Genomic DNA, 17,896 nt, shown 5'->3' with positions numbered 1-17,896 from the left:
CCAACTCTCACATCCATTCATGACTACTGGGAAAACCATAGCTTTGACTAGATGGGCCGTTGTTGGCAAAGTAATATCTCTGCTTTTTAATATACTGTCTAGGTTAGTCGTAATTTTTCTTCCAAGGAGCAAGCATCTTTTAATTTCATGGCTGCAGTCACCATCTGCAGTGATTTTGGAGCCCCCAAAATGAAGTCGGTCACTGTTTCCACTGTTTCCCCATCTATTTGCCATGAAGTGATGGGACCAGATGCCATGATCTTAGTTTTCTGAATGTTGAGCTTTAAGCCAACTTTTTCAAGCTCCTCTTTCACTTTCATCAAGAGGCTCTTTAGTTCTCTGCTTTCTGCCACAAGGGTGGTGTCATCTGCATATATGAGGTTATTGACATTTCTCCCAGCAATCTTGATTTCAGCTTGTGCTTCATCCAGCCCAGTGTTTCTCATGATGTACTCTGCATATAAGTTAAATAAGCAGGGTGACAATATACAGCCTTGACATACTCCTTTCCCTATTTGTTGTTGTTCCATGGTTTCCATAAGACCCAACAATTCTACTCCTAGGTATACATCCAAGAGAAATGAAAACATATAACTACGTTTACACAAAATCTTATACACAAATGCCAGTATAAGGACTATTCATAATGTGAAAAAATCCAAATATCCATCAACTGATGTGGTATAACCACACAATGAATTATTATATGGCCATAAAAAGGAATGAGGTATATGACACATGTTTCAACATGGCTGGACCTTAAAAATATTATGCTAAATAAAAGAAGCAAACCACGAAAGGCCATTTATTGAATGATTCTATTTATGTGAAAGATCCAGAACAGGCAAACCTATAGAAACAGAGAGTAGATTCGTGACCGTCTAAGGCTGGAGGGTTTCAGAGAATTCGAACTGACTGCTAATAGGTACATAGTTTCTTTCTGAGGTAACAAAAATATTCTAAAAATTAACTGTGGTAATGATTCCACAATTATGTAAAAATAGTAAAAACCATTAAATTGTACATTTTAGGTGGTAGGTGGTATGGTTTATGAACTATACTCCAATTAAGCTGATATTTTAAAAAACTTCTTGGGGAAATTTACTACAGCTTCAATTTTTTAATGGTTTTTAGTTTCTATGACTATCTTCTTCTTGTACAGTCAATTTCTAAATGATATTTTGCCTAGAAAACAGACAATTTCATTAGGTTTTTAAAATTTATACACATGTAAATTAATAGTGATTTCTTGTGATTTTTAAAATTACGATTATTATTTGTAATTATATCCCATTTTATAACGTTATTGTGTCATGTGCTTCTTGGTATTTCCAGTACTTAATCAGCTGAAGAGAAACAGCTTTGATTTGAAAGATGATTGCTGTCATTTCTATTGTTGATTATTTCTATTTCATCTAATTCCATTTTTATTTTCTCTTTTCTCCTGTCTTTGGTTTTACTTTTTATTTTTGTTTCTTGAGTTGTATATATGGCTCACTTACTTTTTTTCAATCTAACACAGCCATTTAAGGTCATAAATTTATCCCTAAGTACCACTTTTCTTACATCCTTCAAGTTTTGATACAACAGTTTTGTGATTCCACTCTAGTTATTTCTTAATTTCCATTATTTCTTTTGAATATTTGAAAAATCCTTAGTCATTTTTCTTCAATATTGCTTCTCTACCACTCTGCATATTCTCTCTTCTGGACATTACATTAGAGCTTTTCAATCTAGCCCTAAAGTGTCTTAGTTTTTCTTTTCTATTTTTCATTCTTTATCTCCCTGGGCTCTGGTCCTGGATGAGTTATTGGTTTTATCTTGGAATTAACAACGTTTCTCTTTACCTAGGTCTCATCTTCTGTTCTGCCCACGATTATTTTATAACTAAATATTTTCATTTTCAAGATTTCAACTGGTTAATTTATATATCTACATGTATTTACTGTTTCTTGATTGCTTTTATTCAATTATAATGGAACATGCTCTGAATAATAAAAAAGGGAACAGATATTTTAATCTAATATACTTTTAGGTGAAATGTTCTTTGAAAAGTTCTCCACTATAAAATTCTTTCTTAACGTAAAAAGAAAATTACTTCTTAAAAAGCTCTCCTGACTGCTATTCTACCAAATGTTATCCCACTGTGCCTACCTGCATCGAGGCATGGAAAGAATAAGTTCTATTATTGTCATTTTAGAATTAGAGAAACTGGAGCACAATAAAGTTCTTTTTAAAATACTCTCCCCCACACACAACTTTCCTTTGAAAAATATCAGAGCCACAGGAAAGCTTAAAGTATAATGTATACCACTATACCCTTCACCTAGACCCAAAACTGTAAAAACTTGCCAGATTTGCTTTCTCTCTCCCTTTATCTCTCTTTACATACACATAACATATACCATATTCAGATACCCACACATGATTTTTCTGAACTCATCATGACATTTCACTTTGAAGTATTTCAGCATACATCTCTAAAGAATAAGGCCATTCTCAATATAACAACCATACCACAATCACACTAAAAAACCAGGAGATTGAACAGTCGGCAGATTCAAATCAAACACTGACGTCATCTGACCAAACATTCTTCAGTTTGGTTCATCTAACTGGACCTGAAATGGTTCTCTGGTGATTATTTAGAAGTGACACCTGGGACTTCACTGGAGACCCAGTGAAGACCCTACACTTTCAATGAAGAGGGCACAGGTTTGATCCCTTGTCAGGGAACTAAGATCCCACACGGCGCATGGGACAGCCACAAAAAAAAATAAAATAAAGTGACACCCAATCTGTCAAAGAGCATTTCCTTCCTTCAATGGCCTTGAAATCAGATTCTATATACTGTTTCATCAGACAGGTATTTTTAAATCCAAGCATTTCTGAAAAAAAAAAATCAACCAATTATCTCCCAAGATATTCAGGCCTCAAAAATCAAGTACACTAAGTTTCCAGATTGTTTTCCAATAATCCACAGTCTTAAAGTGAACACAATCTAATTAACACTCTCAAAACTATACAGTCTATTCTCAAGTGCAACGAAAGTTTACAACGTGTATCAGCTTTGAAGGAAAGCTGTCCTTATGAAAAGCATACAGTACCAACAGGATTGATTAGCCAAATGAAATCCTATTTTACAAACGGAAAACTGGTAAGTATATATGTCATTCTACATGAAAGCTAGCTTTTCAATGGGCATGATTTAATCTCAGCCACTAACCTTAAGAAGGAAGGTTACAGACCAAAAAAAGTCTATTAAAAAAAAAACAAGTCTCTCAGTCATGTCAAACTCTTTGCGACCCAATGGACTATACAGTCCATGGAATTTTCTAGGCCAAAATACTGGAGTGGGTAGCCTTTACCTTCTCCAGGGGATCTTCCCAACCCAGGCATATTCTTTATTTTCTGAGCCACAAGGGAAGCCCAATAAAAGCCTATACTTGCTGTCAAAGACCATACAAGTCAGAGTAAGAGTTTTATATCAGAAGAAATATCTATTGGTACAACCTGATACTAATATTTAAAGCTAAACTGTGTCATACAGATAAGAATTATATGTACAATCACAAAAATATTTAAGATAAATCTATGGTCAAATAATAGTTAGTAAGAGAAGTTAGTATGTGCTGCTAGTCACTATTCTAAGTACATTTCATTAATTAATTAATTCAAGCCTCATAGTAATCTCATTTTTTCACTGAAGAAACAGACGAACAGAGTTGTCAGCATAAAACAATACACGTAAGGGGTAGGACTTAACTTCAACTTTAAAATATAGAGAAGCAGAATGGATCTTTCCAAGAGCATTTCAAGAAAACGGAAAAGCACAAGCTAAAGCATAAATGCCAAGGTTAACACCAAAACGAAAGTTTCAAATTGAAGAAATTAAGGCTGGATAAATGGGATAGGACTGGATTATGAGAGGCCCTAAGTACTAAGCTATGGATGAAATTTTATAAAACAGCAAGAGCATAGCATCACTATGGCTCTTTATGTAATGTAAGTGGCCTTTTAGAAGTGGTTAACTGGTAACAATACAGAGTGAGTAAGAGAGAAATGGGAAGCAAGGAACTCTATACAATTCTAACATTTATACAAATATATAGGGTTAGGAACAGAGGCAGAGCTCACATTGAACCAACTGTGTTACCCTTCACATTAATAAGGCTATCCATTATAAGCAACGAAGTAGTAAATATAATCGCAACATACCATAAATTATTTCTAAACATACATTCAATGAAATTTAAGGTACACTGAAAATTGTATCAGTAAGTGTTGGTCAATTCATGTAAAACTATTCTTGCTGTTCAGTACAATGTCAAAAGAATTTGGCTAAATTAGACACAAGCAGAAATTTTACAGAACAAGTATCTACTTCAATAAAAGCAATATCACAAACAAAAGAACTAAAGTAATTCAACATATAGTTCCTCATATTGCTTTAGAACTATTACACTATTTACCAAAAGGTAGTAAATACATAATTTTTATAAACTATTATATAAATTATGTACTTTAATGTCACATTTATTCATATGTCCATTAAGAACTAGGTATTTATCATCTGTACAATAAATACCATAATCCACACAAAACTTTCAAAAAGAAACTATCCCAAACCATTTCCTCTCTTTGCAATTAAATGAACTCCTAAAGAGTAGAAATGGGCAAAAAAAATCTCAAGTCTGTGAAAACTAGATTACTTACCAGTAACTTGAGTTATCCTATTGGGTCTTTTCCCTCACAGATCCACCTCTCTTGCCCTTCTGTCCAGCATGAGAATCTTCCTGACGGGCATCCACTGGAACTGAGGGGGCATGCAGTACAGACGCATATGTAAGAAAGTTGAGGGAAGGGGATTTGGGAGATGCTAGAGACATGCTTCAGTGTGCTTGCTTACCTTCCTGAAATTGGAAATTTCAACAGTCCCATGGTCCACGAGGCATTCACAATAACTTCAAAGATTGTGGATCTGTGGAGATTACCCAATAGGAGAACTCCAGTTACTGGTAAGTGATCCAGCTTTTTCTTCTCTATCAGAATAAGAAAATTATTTAAATTTATTTGAGATTAATACATAAAGAACTACAGGGGAAAGGACTGCAAATTAGTTAGATAACTATACATGAACACAGCAAAGTAAATACACAAATAATGTGATAACTATAAAGTCAACAGAAACTTCTGGCACTATTAGAAACACAAGAAAAAGAAAATGATTTGAATAGTTTCATTGCAAAATCTCTACTGTAACAACAGCAACATTTTAATTTATAAAATAATCAGCTATCAGACTATTTCGTCTCACTAAAGTACTACCATCATTTTTTAATATCCGTAAAGGGTAATTAATTGATCAAAATCTACTGTTTCTTAACTAGGCACTGTCATTAACATAGGCTGAATTTGGGTGTAGAGGCCACTACAGTAGATTAACAATCTATAACACTTCAGATAAACAGCATCAATGCAATTCCCATTCATCACTCAATAAATCTTTAAAATAACCAACCATTTGTCACCTGTAACAAATCAACCACATACATATATTTAAGTATGCCACTGTGCTATGCTCATGTCTGACTCTTTGCGACCCCATGGACTATAGCCCACCAGGCTCCTCTGTCCATGGGGATTCTCCAGGCAAGAATACTGGAGTGGGTTGCCATTTCTTTCTCCAGGGGATCTTCCTGACCCAGGGATCAAACCCACATCACTTGCATTGGCAGGCGGATTCTTTACCACTTCACCACCTGTGAAGCCCTTATGAATGCCAGGCCACTGATAAATAATAATGCTGATTTTAATGTAAACACTTGTACAAAGTAGTACAGTAATATTTTCGATTAACTGTTATACTTTTTAAATTGGACCTGTCATTAAAAAATAAACCAAAAAAAACTATTTCTAACAAAAGAAAGGTATCCTCAATAGAACTTTATCTTCAGGGACACATGAAGATTGCTTTTACCTTTAACTCAATACATATTCAAAGAAGGCAATGGCACCCCACTCCAGTACCCTTGCCTGGAAAATCCCATGAATGGAGGAGCCTGGTAAATCCATGGGGTCGCTAAGAGTCGGACGCGACTTCACTTTCACTTTTCACTTTCATGCATTAGAGAAAGAAATGGCAACCCACTCCAGTATTCTCGCCTGGAGAATCCCAGGGACAGCGGAACCTGGTGGGCTGCCGTCTATGGGGTCGCACAGAGTCGGACACGACTGAAGCGGCTTAGCAGCAGCAGCAGCAATACATATTCATCAGGTACATGTTCGTTTTGATGTGCTATAGTAGTGATGACTTCAAACACTAGTTTCTATTGAAGATACAGATATATTTCAGTAACAGTCTTCCTTTTCTCATTATACTGCTATTTAAAAATTATTTCCTACCTTCAAAAAACATGGTTTCATGGTTCTTCTTTCTATGGAAAAAATTAAATGCATAGCTTCTACTTTAAGAGTAAACAGGGTAAGATGGTATATAAAATCATTAATTCATCAAAAACAAAATGTAATTCTAAAAAAAATTCTTAAAATGTAACTCTAATGAAAATCTAGCATTTCAATCTTGTTATGAGGTAATATTTACATTTAGTAAAGGTGGACAGCACCATGTCAAGATTTTTCCTAGATTCTCACTTAAGGATACAATTTGTTTTGGATAAACTATATCCATTTTATATAAATCTGAGTTTTAAAAAATAATAGCAATTAATGCATTAGTTTTTAAATGACTCATTCAGGCAAACAGGGGCACTACACAGACCTCAATTTCTAACTGCAATATAGAGATAAAGTCCAAAAGGATCATCTAGTTTAAATTAGATTCCTAGTTAACTTATATTTCCTGAAGTGTGAAGCAGTGCATGGGATGAAGGTCCTATGTGTTTGGATTGACACAACTGATATAGGAGCAATAATTCAAATATTTTATCCTTACAGTAAAAGCTAGTATAAAACTTTTCATTAAGAACCAAATAATAATTTCCAATTTTAATTTATAGCAACACATACAGTCTTCATTTAGACTAAGATCTTGTGAATTTAAAATAAAATCAAATGTACTTTTTAAAATAATTTGAGAATTAAAATATCTTTAAAATATTTTATGGTAACCTAAAAGGTCACTTAAGAGACCAGCATTCAAAGCTATTTGTTGCTGTTATTATGCCATAGGTTTAACTAAAATGGATTTTACTAGAATAGCTTAAAAAAGAAATGCCAGAAATTAAATACTCTACTCAAAACTATCCTTTGTAAGTTCTAACAATTATAATGCTGGTCCACAAAAAGGTTAACAAGTAATTAAGAACCTAATAAAGCATTTCACTAATGAGAATCTACTCTAAAAATTCAACCTGAACTTTTGAAAAAACTGCTCAGAAAAAAAAATAAGTTAGCTAACTTTCATCACCTCCACTACTGCTAGATATTATGTTTTGGCTGGAAGCAACTTAAATGACAACTGCTTTTGTGATTCCAAGTACATGTTTGAATTTTCAAATAAGGTTTGCAATTCTAAAGTAAGGTACTATAGTTGTAGAAAGTTGTTCAAAATGGAGGATGTGAAATCCTTTAGCAGGTATTAAAATTTAATATTATACATATATTCACATATACTTAAGTGACATCATAATGGTTCATAAATATGGGGGGAGGTGTGTAGCTCAATTAAGTAAAATAAGGTCAAAAGTGAACTGTAAACTTACTTATTAAATAATGTTATTTATGGAAACTGTCATCTTTCTTCGCTCCTAACAAGCTCATCAGATAATCTGTTAATTAAATTTTCCTTTCCTTCAGCTTTATCCTTTAGCTCTACATGAACTCACAAAGAAACAAACAAAACCAGCATTATTTTCTTGTTATCATAAAGAACCTAAAATCAAGATGAAAAAACTATACTTATCTGTAAAATAGGGGTAAAAACAGAACCTACTTCACAGAACTGTTATGAGGATTAAGCTAATAAAAATGTAAGTTCAGTTCAGTTCAGTTGCTCAGTCGTGTCTGACTCTTTGCGACCCCATGAATCACAGCACGCCAGGCCTCCCTGTCCATCACCAACTCCCGGAGTTCACTCAGACTCACGTCCATGGAGTTGGTGATGCCATCCAGCCATCTCATCCTCTGTCGTCCCCTTCTCCTCCTTCCCCCATCCCTCCCAGCATCAGAATCTTTTCCAATGAGTCAACTCTTCGCATGAGGTGGCCAAAGTACTGGAGTTAAGTAATGCATTTAAAAACCATGCCTGGAATCTAACCATGTTATCAAACTGTAACATATCCACCTAGAAATGGAATTATTTTCAAATGATTTTACATATCTGCAAAGAACTACTAAAAAAATTCTAAGTTTAGAGATTTATTGTCTGTATTAACTGTGGGCTCTCTGTATCACGGGTTCAGGATCCACAGATTCTACCAACCACACGTCAAAAATATTCAGAAAAAATTTCCACTAAGTTTTCCAAAAAGCAGAACATGAATTTCTCATGCTAACAACTATTTACAGAGCATTTATATTGTATTACGAATTATAAGCAACCCAGGGATTATTTAAAATATACAAGAGGATGTGTAGGTTTGTGGAATATGCCATTAATAATCCTAAACCTACATATGAGGGACTGCAGCATATTCAGATTTTGGTAACCGAGAAGGTCCCAGAACCAATCCCCCATGGGTACACAAGGATATCTGTACTATTATTTTGAGATTATATTCTTTATACTGCAAGAGAAAGAAAATAAGTTAATTTATGGTATTCATTAGGAATCATGAGTCAGTCTTCCCTGATAGCTCAATTGGTAAAGGATCTGCCTGCAATGCAGGAGACCCCAGTTTGATTCCTGGCTCGGGAAGATCTGCTGGAGAAGGGATAGATTATCCACTCCAGTATTCTTGGGCTTCCCTTGTGGCTCAGCTGGTAAAGAGTCTGCCTGCAATGTGGGAGACCTGGGTTCGATCCCTGGGTTGGGACGACCCCCTTGAGAAGGGAAAGGCTGCCCATTCCAGTATTCTGGCCTGGAGATTTCATGGACTGTATAGCCCATGGGTTCCCAAAGAGTCAGACATGACTGAGTGGCTTTCACTTCACTTAGGAATCATGATTTGCAGTATGAAAGAGATATGAAGCACATTAATATTGAAGTTGAAGTACAAATATCATTAATATACCTGTGATTTTTTTAAAAATACATACAATTTGGAAATAGTTGAGAAAACATTGTAGACAGTAGTTACTAAGTAAATCACTATCACTATCCTATCAATATATAAATTATATCTGCTAATATTACAAAATCAGGTATTCCATTAGATTTACTAGTAAAGAAAGCTCCCCAGACTATTAAAATTGCCAGAAACATTTTTCATGTTCTAAAACCTGATTGTTATAAGCTAGAATCTTAGAACTGCAACTGCTAACAAATTATAAAAGGAAAGGTTGAGGAAAATAGTATATATTTATGTTCCTGATGGACATTAGATGGTAAACATACTAATATTCAAACCGTTCAGAAAAGCTGAAGGGGAGGGATGCTAGTAGGTTAGCTCTAGCTTCCTAAAACCCCTGCTCTGGACAGAACAGCTCTCTATTTATCCATTTTATATTCTGGGTTTCCTCTGTAAACTTTCCTATCAGTAACAAATTCTATAACAACAACAAAAAAAAGGTTTTCAACTTTAAAGGACATTGTGGCGGGCAGCATTTAAGATGGTCCACAATGACCCCACCTCCTGGTATGCATGCCCTTCTGTCATCTCCTCCCCTGAGTGTGGGCTGACTTTAGTGACCCACTTCTAGGGAACAGAATTTAGCGGAAGTAATGTCAGTCGCTCAGTCATGTCCCACTCTTTACAACCCCATGGACGGTAGCCCACCAGGCTCCTCTGTCCATGGAATTCTCCAGGGAGGAATACTGGAGTACGTAGCCATTTCTTTCTCCAGGGGTTCTTCTCAACCCAGGGCTTCAACCCAGGTCTCCGGCACTGGAGCATATTCTTTACCATCTGAGCCACCAGGGAAGCTGCCAAAGTAATGGACATCACTCCCAAAATTAGACTATAAAGGACAGTGGCTCTTGTTTTCGCGACTCTCACCAGATACGGTGCTTTGAGGTAAGTAAGCTGTCATGCTGTGACAGCCAGAGTTCCACCAGAGGCCTGCTAACAGCTGTGTGAGTAACTGAGAGCAGGCGTTCTCAGGCCGCTGAAAACCATGAGGGCTCGGACATGGATCCCTCCTCCATAGTTGGGCCTGAGAGATCCTGAGCCAGAGCCACCTGCTAAACTGAAGGGATGGGGGAGAGGGAGGCAGAATAATAAATGCTGATTGTTTTCTACCACTAAATTCTGGGGTAGTTTGTTATACAGCAATAGGTAACTAATATGGAGAGCGTCACAAAGTATTTAGTATTAAGCTAAAAGTTGCAAACTGAGTTATCAGTTTGGTGCCCAAAAAGGAACTCACAGGAATACATGAGTTCCAACTGGTAGAGGCCTAATTCTGAATTTGGTTCTTGGGTTTTAGGTTCGAAAATTCAACCTAAGGCTAATGCAGATAAGACCCAACTCAATTATACCTAGAACCTCCTCAAACTGCTAACAAATCAGATGTCATCTTCCAGGTCTGTTTCCTTCCCCGCATCAACCCATCTGGACAGAGCCAAAGCACTACAGACCCTCACAGTGCACACAGTCTAAGTGTGCAGCCCTGAAAACTGGCTGCTGTTATCTACAAGCTAAGCTTTTTAATTTTTAAGTTTAAGATGTAGTTAATATAAAGAAGCTTACATTACTACAACTCCAGAATAAAGCACCATTCTAGCAAGTGCCAAATAGCATCTCTCACTTCCTACCACCTCCTGTACTATGTTGCTGCTGCTGCGTCGCTTCAGTTGTGTCCGACTCTGTGCAGCCCCAGAGACGGCAGCCCACCAGGCTCCCCCATCCCTGGGATTCTCCAGGCAAGAACACTAGAGTAGGTTGCCATTTCCTTTTCCAATGCATGAAAGTGAAAAGTGAAAGTGAAGTCGCTCAGTCGTCTCCGACTCTTAGCCACCCTGTACTATGCTAAACATGACCAATTATCCAGTGTCATAATGCTATGTGGTTTTGTGTTTTATATCATTTTATGTTCTAGTCATTCTTCCTAAGGATACCTTAATTACATTAATTGAGCTTCAATATTCTGATCTTCCTAATTTGACAAACACCCTAGTCCTTTAACTAAGCACCACATTCTAGAAACGATATCTTAAAATGAGGTACTTCTGTAGAAAGTTAATATGTTGTCATTCAATCATTAAGTCACGTCTGATGCTTTGCAACCCATGAACTGCAGCATGCCAGGACCTTCTGTCCTCCACTCTCTCCCAGGAATTTGCTCAAATTCCTGTCCACTGAGTCAGTGATGCTATCTAACCATTTCATCCTCTGCTGCCCCCTTCTCCTTTTGCCTTCAGTCTTTCCCAGCATCTGCTGCTGCTGCTGCTAAGTCACTTCAGTCGTGTCCGACTCTGTGCGACCCCATAGACAGCAGCCCACCAGGTTCTGCCGTCCCTGGGATTCTCCAGGCAAGAACACTGGAGTGGGTTGCCATTTCCTTCTCCAATGCATGAAGGTGAAAAATGAAAGTGAAGTCGTTCAGTCCTGTCCGACTCTTAGCGACCCCATGGACTACAGCCTACCAGCCTCCTCTGTCCATGGGATTTTCCAAGCAAGAGTACTGGAGTGGGGTGCCATATTCTTGGGGCTTCCCTGGTAGCTCAGTTGGTAAAGAATCTGCCTGCAATGCAGGAGACCCCAGTTCGACTGCTGGGTCAGGAAGATCCACTGGAGAAGGGAAAGACTACCCACTCCAGTATTCTTGGGCTTCCCTTGTGGCTCAGCCGCTAAAGAATCTGCCTGCAACACAGGAGACTCCCGTTCAATTCCTGGGTTGGGAAGATGCCTGAGTTAGGAAGATCCCCTGGAGAATGGAAGGGCTGCACACTTCAGTAGTATGGCCTGGAGAATTCGATGGACTGTATAGTCTATGGGGTCCCAAAGAATCAGACTGAGCAACTTCCACCCGCTCACTCACTCACTCCTCTATCCTTAATAGTTTCTAGCTCAAGGAAATATTTTCCTGATCCTAGTTCAAAATATCAGGAGCATTAGTCCTTCATATGCTAATTATAGTCAGTATCCAAGTTAAATACACAAAAACAACAAACAGCTAACTATTTTGAATGTCAGCATGATAAAGAAGTCTAACCTTTACTCTGTAACTTCCTTTTTTCTCACTTTTTCTGACTGTAATATTAAAATTAATGAGATTCTAAGCCCTGTATTCATTTTCAATTCAATTTTTAATAACCATCTCTAAAATACAAGTGCATATTTTCAGTGTAAAACTGATTTTATAAAACAATGGCAAACTTTTCTAACAATAAATCTCAAATAGTCTGAGGTCAACAGTAATAGTTTGCAACCTACTGACTATATTCTAAATATTATTAATTCAGCAATCATAAAATCTGAATCATAGTGAAATGAACGTACATTCTCAAAAGAGATACCCCACAAATGAGCTTATTAGAGCTTATCTATCTGCTTGTCTATATCTAGGTAGCATATATCTGCTTGTTGTTGTTTAGTCCCTAAGTCATGTTTGACCCTTTTTCGACCCCACAGACTGTGGCCCTCCAGGCTCCTCTGTTCATGGGATTTGCCATGCAAGAATACTGGGGTGGGTTGCTGTTTCCTTCTCTAGGGCATCTATTAAAAGGTCACAAAATTATTTTGCCCAAAAAATAAAATCTGAATCATGGATCACATCAAATTCAACATACCCCACAATGGCTATCACTTTCGAGATCAAACAAACTGTAGAATTGTATGAAAAGTATTATGATTTCTTTACTAAGCTAATCTAAAACTATTATTCATTCCTTCTAAAAACAGAAGATAAGGACTTCTTCAAACTATACAAGCTCCCCCACAATTAACAATGCAATTTTCCAAAAGTGTTCCAAGTTAATATACTTACCACTTAAAATATTTTTGATACCAACATGGACCCAATTTTTAAATTAATTCTATTCATTTCTAGAGCCACAATCAGGAGTTACCTGTAAACGCAGAGGCTTAGTTACAGATTTAACTAGATAATTAGAGCATTATTCCTTGAAAGAGTAACATAATTTTACTCGTCTCTTGATCTACCATCATTCAGTTCAATTCAGTTCAGTTCAGTCGCTCAGTCGTGTCTGACTCTTTGCGACCACATGAACCGCAGCACACCAGGCCTCCCTGTCCATCACCAACTCCTGGAGTCCACCCAAACCCATGTCCATCGAGTTGATGATGCCATCCAACCAATCTCATCCTCTGCCATCCCCTTCTCCTCCTGCTCTCAATCCCTCCCAGCATCAGGGTCTTTTCCAATGAGTCAGCTCTTTGTGTCAGGTGGCCAAAGTATTGGAGTTTCAGCCTCAATATCAGTCCTTCCAAAGAGCACCCAGGACTGATCTCCTTTAGAATGGACTGGTTGGATCTCCTTGCAGCCCAACGGACTCTCAAGAGTCTTCTCCAATACCACAGTTCAAAAGCATCAATTCTTCGGCGCTCAGCTTTCTTTATAGTCCAACTCGCACATCCATAACCTCCTTTATGTAATCTATAGATGTAATTCAGAATTGTTGAGACTATCATGGAAAGCTTAGCCCAAGCACTATGCAGGATTATATTCTTGTTACAATTTGAAATATAAATGTTAATGCAATACTTGTTAAAAATAAACATTACACAGAATGCAAAGGAAAAATTAAGATTCTGACAAAGTAAAAGCCCTTTGCCATGGCCAACCACATCCTCTCCTTTTGAAAACATTCTTTTCCTTCTAGTCCTATAACATTACTCTCTCCTGGGCTTTTTATTCCCTAGTTAATTCTCCTTTCTCCTCCATTTCTTTCTTCTTCTTTATACGATGCTTTTCTTCTACCTTAAGGAAGTGATGGTGTTTCTCAGTTTCTGTCCTAGGTCCTCTTTTCTCATGCTATTCAATCTATTCTCTCCTTGATCCGCCTCACTCTCATGGCTTCAACTGGTCATCTATGCTGATGACTACTGAACATACACTTACAGCTCTGATTTCCTTCCTAAGCGTAAGCACCACATATCCAACTGCCTCATATATCTACCCTCTCATATTTCTCTCATATGCTTGAAATTCAACATGTCTAAAAGTGACCCATTTGTCGCTATTCAGTCGCCAAGTCACGTCTGATTCCTTCTCACCCCGTGAACTGCAGTATGCCAGGATTCCTTGTCCTTCACTATCTCCCAAAGTTTGCTCAAATGCATGTTCACTGAATCAATGACGCTATTTCAGTCTCCATCTCTGCTGCCCCCTTCTCCTTTTGCCTTCAATCTTTCCCAGCATCAGGGCCTTTTCCAATGAGTCGGCTCTTCACCTCAGGTGGCCCAAAGTACTGGAGCTTCAGCATCAGCATCAGTCCTTCCAATGAATATTCCTTGCTCAAAACCTGTCCTTCCTTCTGTTCCCTTTCAGTGAAAAGTATCTCTATTTACCTAGCTGTATAACTAAGCCAGAATCCTGGGTTTTATCCTCAATTTCTCTCTGAATACTCTCTAAATTTCCTCTCTAAAACCCAACTTCCTATCTTCCACAACCATATTGAACCATCCATCAAGGCCTATATATTTTCTCCTTAACATATCTAGAATCCATTCATTTCTCTCTCCTATTGGCATTAACTTTGTTTAGACCACTACTGTCTCTTGCCTAGCATACTGCAATGAATTCCACCAAATGGTTTCTCTACCTCTAGTTAAGATTCAACAAACAGTAAGCATGACTTAAACAGAATAAAATGCTACCTGCTCTGGTTTCTACTATGCATTATTTTGATGGCAAAAGAAAACATTTTGAACTGCTGCAAAAGTGTATGAGGTAATTTAGGTTAACACAAGTTCTTTTATGAAGTAAATACTCTACCCAACTCCAAAAGTTCAAAAAATGAAATGAAATGATGTCAGTGTTCCTTAAAAACAAGTGGCAAACAGTTTAAAGGAACAATAGAACCAGATAAATGATAAAGAGCCTTTGCAATTCAGTTAAGCATTGTCAGTACCTATGGGCCTCCCTGGTGGCTCAGCTGGTAAAGAATCTGTCTGCAATGCAGGAGACCTGGGTTCGATCCCTGGGTTGGGAAGATCCCCTGGAGAAGGGAATGGCCACCCTCTCCAGTATTCTGGCCTGGAGAATTCCATGGATTGTGTAGTCCATGGGGTCACAAAAAGTCGGACATGGCTAAGCAACTTTCACGCAAGACACAATGACAGACATTGGGATCTTTTATTAATGTCATTTACAATTATCATCATTGTTATTAACTAAAAATTATGTTAAGTTTCTTATATCAATTATCACATTTAATCATCAACACAGAGTCCTATGGTTATATGACCATAAATGGCATATTTGGGATTTAAACTAAAATGTGAATCCAGTATCAGTGGCACTATTCTCAAGGAAATACAGTTCAGGGAAGCAAAATGAAATATTTTCAGTACACTGTATAAATATGATCATCACATTTTGCACAGAACACTTTAAGATTAATTGAAAGGGCATTCATTCTAGCCTAAAAGATAAAGAAATGCTTCTTGAGAGAGATGATGCTTTGAGCAGTCATAAAGAATAAGAAAGAAACTGTCGTGAATAGGAGAGTATGAAGCAGAGAAAATAATATAATCAACAAGAAGTCACAGTGGCCTAAAAAAGACCATGACCAAGCTGCCTGTCAATCCAACCTTGAAAACAGACTTGTTGCTGCTGTGCAGTCACTAAGTCATGTCGGACTCCTTGCAACCCCATGGACTGCAGCACATCAGGCTCCTCTGTCCTCCACTATCTCCTCGAGTTTGCGCAAATACATGAAAATACACTTACTCTTGGTTTTAAAAAAAAAAAAAAGGCTGTTTTTAACTATTTAATTCTTAAGTCTATATGAACTCCTTACCACTACTATATTATCAAAGTACTTTGTAGAGGTTAAAACTTTTACTGGTGAGGTCCAAATGTTTCTATGACAGCCCACATCAGCTTCACATACACATACACATACACACACACACAAGGAGGAGAAAGAGGGAGAGATGGAAGGAGGTAAGAGGAGATAACATCCCTGAGGCAATCTGATGAAATATTATTTTTCAGTAGAAGACACTTGTTCTGGTTTTGTCAGTCACCCCACTGGAAACTACACATTTGACAATAGGGATTGTTATACCCCTATATACAAGTCTACTATGATATCACCACTCAGGTATTTGACTGTTTCAACTAATATTTTCTAAGGACTTACTGTATGCCAGGCACTGTGCCAAGTACTTTACAAAAATTATCTCATTTAATCCTTACAACCACCCTTGGTTGTTACTATCATCTCCATTTTACAAATGAAAAAACAGGTTCATAGTTATTAACTTTCATAAGTTCACATAGTCAGTAAGTGGAGACTAATATGTAAGTCCAAGAAGATGAGTTACAGAATCAAAACTCTTCACCACTATACTACATAATTGCAAGTAACTCATAAACATCAACATTCTTTTCTTTGTTTTGCTTTTTGTTATTATAATGAGTACAGATAAAAATTAAATACACATTTGAAAAAATAAAACTAAATATATTTTCCTGCACTAAAAAGAAGTATAATGAAACTCTACACAAGTGGAAGGTGGCAAGATTACAATTAAAATGTACACTACCAAGGAACCAAAAAACTGTTGTGTGAACCAGAGACATGAAGTTTACAAAAAACTAGCCTACTGAGCAAATCTGATAACCACGTTCATATAGACGATGAAATAGTCTTACTAAGTTTTATCATAAAGTACAACTTGATGACATTATGAACTTAAGGTATTTTTCACCTGTAAGTTGTATTGCTCATTATGCATCTAATAAATGATTTTAGAGCTCTGGGCCTTACCAGCCTTGGTCTTAAAAAAAAAAAAAAAAAAGAGCAAAAATGTCTTTAAAAAATAAAAAGAGCAAAAATGTCTAAGAAAGGTAAACAAAAAGGAAAGGAACAGGGAAGGAGGGAGAAAGAAAAAGGCTTTTCAAAGGGAAAAGCTTCAAATTCCCCCACCACTATACAAAAGTCAGTATTAGCTCTTCCCTTTGAAATGTGAGGCTAAGAAGTCTAGTCACAATTAATCCAGCCTGTGCTGAACAGAATTTGAGTGGCAGAATGGATGGAACAGGACAATGATTTTCAAAAAGTTCTGATAGCGGAACACGTTTAGGAAATAAAAATTAAGAGAAATTCTAATAAGTAAAATGTGTAAGTCAAGGCTATGGTCTTCCCAGTGGTCACCTATAGTTGTGAGAGCTGAACTGTAAAGAAGGCAGAAAGTGGAAGAATTGATGCCTTCAAATTGTGGTACTGGAGGATACTCCTGAAACTCTCTTGGACAGCAAGATCAAGTCAGTCAATCTTAAGGGAAATGAACCCTAAATATTCATTGGAAGGACTGGTGCTGAAGTTGAAGCTTCAACATTTTTGTCATCTGATGCGAACAGCTGACTCGTTGGACAACGCCCTGATGAAAGGGATGACAGAGGATGAGATGGCTGGATGGCATCACTGATGCAATGGACATGAACTTGGGTAAACTTCGGGAATGGTGAGGATCAGAGAGGCTTGGCATGCTGCACTGCATGGGGTCACAAAGAGTCACACACGATGAGCAACTGAACAACAAAATGTATAAGAGCACAGATGATCTGGCTGAAGTAGAGTAGGGGAACACAAAGCCCCACGTGTTTGCTTTATTGGCAGCCACTGAGACAACTTCAGGAG

General features: G+C 37.3%; 1 protein-coding gene across 3 annotated transcripts in view; it reads right to left on the bottom strand.

The window, feature by feature from the left end:
• YAF2 (YY1 associated factor 2) overlaps window positions 1-17,896 on the bottom strand; it is a 75,781-nt gene that overhangs the window by 45,069 nt on the left and 12,816 nt on the right. Inside the window, exon 3 of one of the 3 annotated variants that reach the window (XM_018047914.1) lies at window positions 4,910-4,981. The exons of the other annotated variants lie outside the window; for them this stretch is intronic. Within the exon in view, the coding sequence (XP_017903403.1) occupies window positions 4,910-4,981 (72 nt within the window). The remainder of the gene's footprint in view (window positions 1-4,909; window positions 4,982-17,896) is intronic. 3 annotated transcript variants of the gene reach the window in all.

This window comes from Capra hircus, chromosome 5 (assembly GCF_001704415.2).
Source record: "Capra hircus breed San Clemente chromosome 5, ASM170441v1, whole genome shotgun sequence".
Classification (NCBI taxonomy): Eukaryota; Metazoa; Chordata; class Mammalia; order Artiodactyla; family Bovidae; genus Capra; species Capra hircus.
This window is presented reverse-complemented; position numbering and strand designations above follow the sequence as displayed.